A 3,785-nucleotide genomic window follows, 5' to 3' on the forward strand; every position below is an offset into this window, starting at 1 on the left:
ACCCATGTCCATTCTCTGATGAGTCACAACAGTTTTGAAGGAACAAGGAAGATCTACACAATGTTAGGAATTTGGTCATAATGTTATGCCTGATCAGTGTACTTGTTCACATCTTGGTCAATGGATCTATAATCAGTTGTTTATTGAGCACTAGAGAACAGTGAAACTGGCTGTCACTGCTTCTCAGAGGCCAAGGGTTTTGTCATCCTTCTTGTTTGAATTTTGTCCAAACTCTGATACTCGCTTTGAAATATGTATGACGACGAGGGTTAGGTAATTCTTACAATTCAGAAATACCAAATGTTTGGCATCTGGGCTGCACAGGTTACTGAAACTGTTATTTCATCATAAAAACTGTTCTGAACTGTAGTCATGAGGCTGACCCTTTAATGAGTTATGGGCCACGACTGATTCTCCAAGCAGAGCACAGAGGGAAAACGCTAATAGATGTGGACATAAATGATTTTCTAGTAATGTGTTGTAAGAGAAAATCAAAAACAAACAAAAAAAAGTTTTCTTCAGAAGTTGTAATTTACGAAAGACACCTCTATATGTTACAAAGTATTGAACATTTTCCCAACACAAACATTCAGTTACAAGTGTACTTAACGCAAGGGATGATAAAAGTGCATCATTTCATTCACTTTACAGAATTAAAGGTGCAACTTCAAAATAGCAATTAAGTATTTTTGTATGTCACAAAGGAAGACAGTGTAGAGCGGACATTTTGATTAAAACAATGTACGGCTGGATGTCTGGGGAAATTTGGTTTGATTTACTGACCTTAACTTCATTATCATAAAGTCCCTCAATTGAGGAAAGAAATAAACCACAAGTGCCAAGATGCACTCAGGTAAACATATGGTGAACGCACACAACTGACAGTCATCAGGAAAATATGATACATCATCAATACTTTGTCAATGATTTTCCAAGTATCCAGTGAAAAGTTTGCCAAACACCAACATCAGGTTGAAACTTCTCTTAAAGGTATATGACGCCCCCTTGTGCTGAAAAAGTGGGACTGCTTGTCAGTGCTGGATGGTGGACTGTCACACACAATATATAATGAATTACACAGACAGGACTGACAACAGCAGTGTTCAACCATGCTGTCCTGCAAAAAAAAAAAAAGAAAAACTTTTATAAACCACCTCACAGTGTGAAATGAGAGCCCACTTACAACAACAAATGGGACTCCCAAGTGCCTCTTATCCCAAATGTCACTCAAGGCTTTTTAAACAGCCTGCAGCATTCACACTTCAAAAGTGAATGAAATCACATCCTGACTCCTGATCAGCGCCTCCTTTTGCACCCCGATGGGAGTGTGCAGGTTCGACACCTGAAAGTTCAGCACGTCAATATCCGACGCTCCAAACGTGGCCTCCACATTCACCTTCTCGTGCATGTGAAACTGAACCTTCTTGTTGGCTATGGAGAGCAGACAGCGGAGGAAACCTTCTCTCAGCACAGACCGAGCATGCTGCTCTTTCTGCAGCTGCTCAGGGTCGGTTTCTGACGCAGACGATGTGACTATGGAGGTACGGCAGAGAGCAACGAAGCGGGGAGACTTGGGGTCAAATCCACGGCTGTTGGGGTCTGGTCCTCTGGGCAGGCGGATCACAGACACCGGCATCGCCATACTAACTCTTTTTGCCAACACCTGTGGAAGATAAAACAAAGTCATTCACACCAGCACCTCTATATCACCTCTACTTTATCACCTTATCCTGGGAAATATTCACACAGATAGCTAAGAGGTTCCTGAACTGAAAATCTAAACTAAGTAATCGTTTACAAATTATTAATTAGTTCTCTAAATCAATTACAATCTTGAGGGAAAGTTGCCCTTAGGTGCTCTCTAAAGTTCACTTCTTATACTAGAAACCCACTTCCAAAAAGGCTGAACATTGTAAATGAAAAGTAAATAAAAACTGATGCATGCTATGATCTCTTAAAACTTAAATTTAATTGAACATATTGCATTTCTAGATTCTGACAAATAGTGGAATTTTTTTTCTGCCAATGCAATTATCTTCTGTGATACTTTGTGCTGTTTCACTGAGCGGTAAATGTCCCCTGCTTTTTTTGTGTAAAGTCAAGATGCTGTTGACAACTGAGCTAATTAGATGTGATTTTCCATCAGGTATGGACCTTTAATGAATTTTGTTGACCTAGTCTTAATGTTATTAAATGTGTTGCTGCCATCAAATTCAAAATGCACAAATAATGTCCCACAATAATATTTATATTTACTTCCTATGAACAAAGTAGCATTTGGGGTTTGGCACAGATTAATGTATCAACACAATGAAAGTGAAAGTCACCCTTTCAATGCCGTTTTTCCAGAAAGGGGCAGAATAACTGCTTTAATGTGTTTTATTTCGTTTTAATCAAGCATTTTGGGAGGTTTGGGGCCATTTTTCAGACTATGTAGCAAATATTTTTAACACGGTTTGTACAGTTTCTTTCTTCCTAAATGATTAGTCTGAAAGCTAGCTTCTGGGTCGACCCCAGCAACCTTCCGTATTAATGCAAAAATAAATGAGTAACGTTAGTTAACTGCATTATTTCAACATCGCACACGTTGTTGTTGTTTGTGCTAACTTGTGTGCTAGGAGTTGTTAGCACATATCAATGGAACCGTGGCTAGTTTAACATTTAAGCAAAGTAAAACTAAATAAAAAAATCGAGGCGTAAAGTGTTTAAAATAAGGTCGTCTAACAAAGCAAGTGTGTTATTCACTCAGGGGGACAAAAAATGTTAACCTTCATTAAAAGTTAGCACAACTGTATTGGTCATATTGTTGAATGTGGACATAATAAAAGCACAAAATACGTTTCTTCTTTTTTTCTCCAGCGGCAGAAACTGAACAACAGTTCAATGAAAGATGCACAAACACTTCACAATAACCATTATTTTTTAATCACACACTTACAGACTGCTTCCTCCCGCTAGCAGCATTAGCCTGTAAGCGCATCGTTGTTGTTGTTTTCTTCTTCGTCTTCGAAAGTTTGGCAGTTTTGATTCTACTGGGCTCAACACTGCCCTCCGCGGGAAAGGTCATTTACAACCACACCACACCACACCCTTCAGTAGACGGAGTACCGATGATCACCGTAAAAGGTATGTATTTGTTTATGTCATATTAAACTGTCACATCTAATTTGAATATAATTATTATCATATTCATGTCAAACTTTGACAGTAAACTGCCGTTTTGTTAACGAAAAAAAAATTCTGTTTACATATTCGTGGCGATGTGTCACTACTTGACGCTACGTGACGCTTTACTCGCAAAGAATGACAGTTTTTAGGCATTTGACAGAACCACTGGCAAGAAAGGCGTGGGCGAAATGGGTCAAACCTACATTCATTTACTTACATAATAAATGTAGCGCATCTCCGTGGCACTCGGATTGCGCACCTTCAGTTTCGTTTCGTTTCATCCACCCCCGATCGCTATTGAGGAGTCACGGTCTTACCCAATTCTTATCTTTCCCTTCTCGGTTTATTTAAAAACAACTCGATGACGTGCGCTTGATAAACTTTGTCAACTGGGGACTTTTAAGTCACTGCCTTAAGAGTGTCAGTCATTGCAAGTAAGGGCGTCAGCGATAGAAGAGGGGATCCACCTAGTGATTACAAGGGGCCAGTGCTATTGCTCTTGGCATGAAGTTATCGTACGTCAGTGTGCGCCATGGAGATGTTGGACTCACGGTTTGCTCCCTTTTCCTTCCTCCATGAAAGCCCGACTATTTTTATCACGCAAGTTTGAATGAATT

At 39.6% G+C, this 3,785-nt stretch overlaps 1 protein-coding gene across 2 annotated transcripts; it reads right to left on the bottom strand.

Moving 5' to 3' along the window:
* Nucleotides 1-373: 373 nt before the first annotated feature.
* Nucleotides 374-3,554, bottom strand: gemin7 (gem (nuclear organelle) associated protein 7). Of its 2 annotated transcripts, none has more exons than XM_047594770.1 (2): nucleotides 3,386-3,554; nucleotides 374-1,663 (listed from the first exon to the last, which is right to left on the bottom strand). In XM_047594770.1, the coding sequence occupies exons 1-2, from the start codon at nucleotides 3,401-3,403 to the stop codon at nucleotides 1,256-1,258; spliced, it is 426 nt and encodes a 141-aa protein (XP_047450726.1). In that variant the 5' UTR covers nucleotides 3,404-3,554; the 3' UTR covers nucleotides 374-1,255. The 2 variants fall into 2 exon arrangements, with proteins under 2 accessions (XP_047450726.1, XP_047450725.1); XM_047594769.1 differs by lacking the exon at nucleotides 3,386-3,554 and adding an exon at nucleotides 2,939-3,067.
* Nucleotides 3,555-3,785: the final 231 nt, after the last annotated feature.

Source organism: Mugil cephalus, chromosome 9 (assembly GCF_022458985.1).
Source record: "Mugil cephalus isolate CIBA_MC_2020 chromosome 9, CIBA_Mcephalus_1.1, whole genome shotgun sequence".
Classification (NCBI taxonomy): Eukaryota; Metazoa; Chordata; class Actinopteri; order Mugiliformes; family Mugilidae; genus Mugil; species Mugil cephalus.

Excerpts from the sequence above, each read along its gene's own strand:
- gemin7 (XM_047594769.1), bottom strand. The coding sequence starts at position 3,067 with ATGACCTTTCCCGCGGAGGGCAGTGTTGAGCCCAGTAGAATCAAAACT. Across the intron at positions 1,664-2,938 it reads CTAGCGGGAGGAAGCAGTCT|GTGTTGGCAAAAAGAGTTAG; the intron begins GTAAGTGTGTGA and ends TATCTTCCACAG.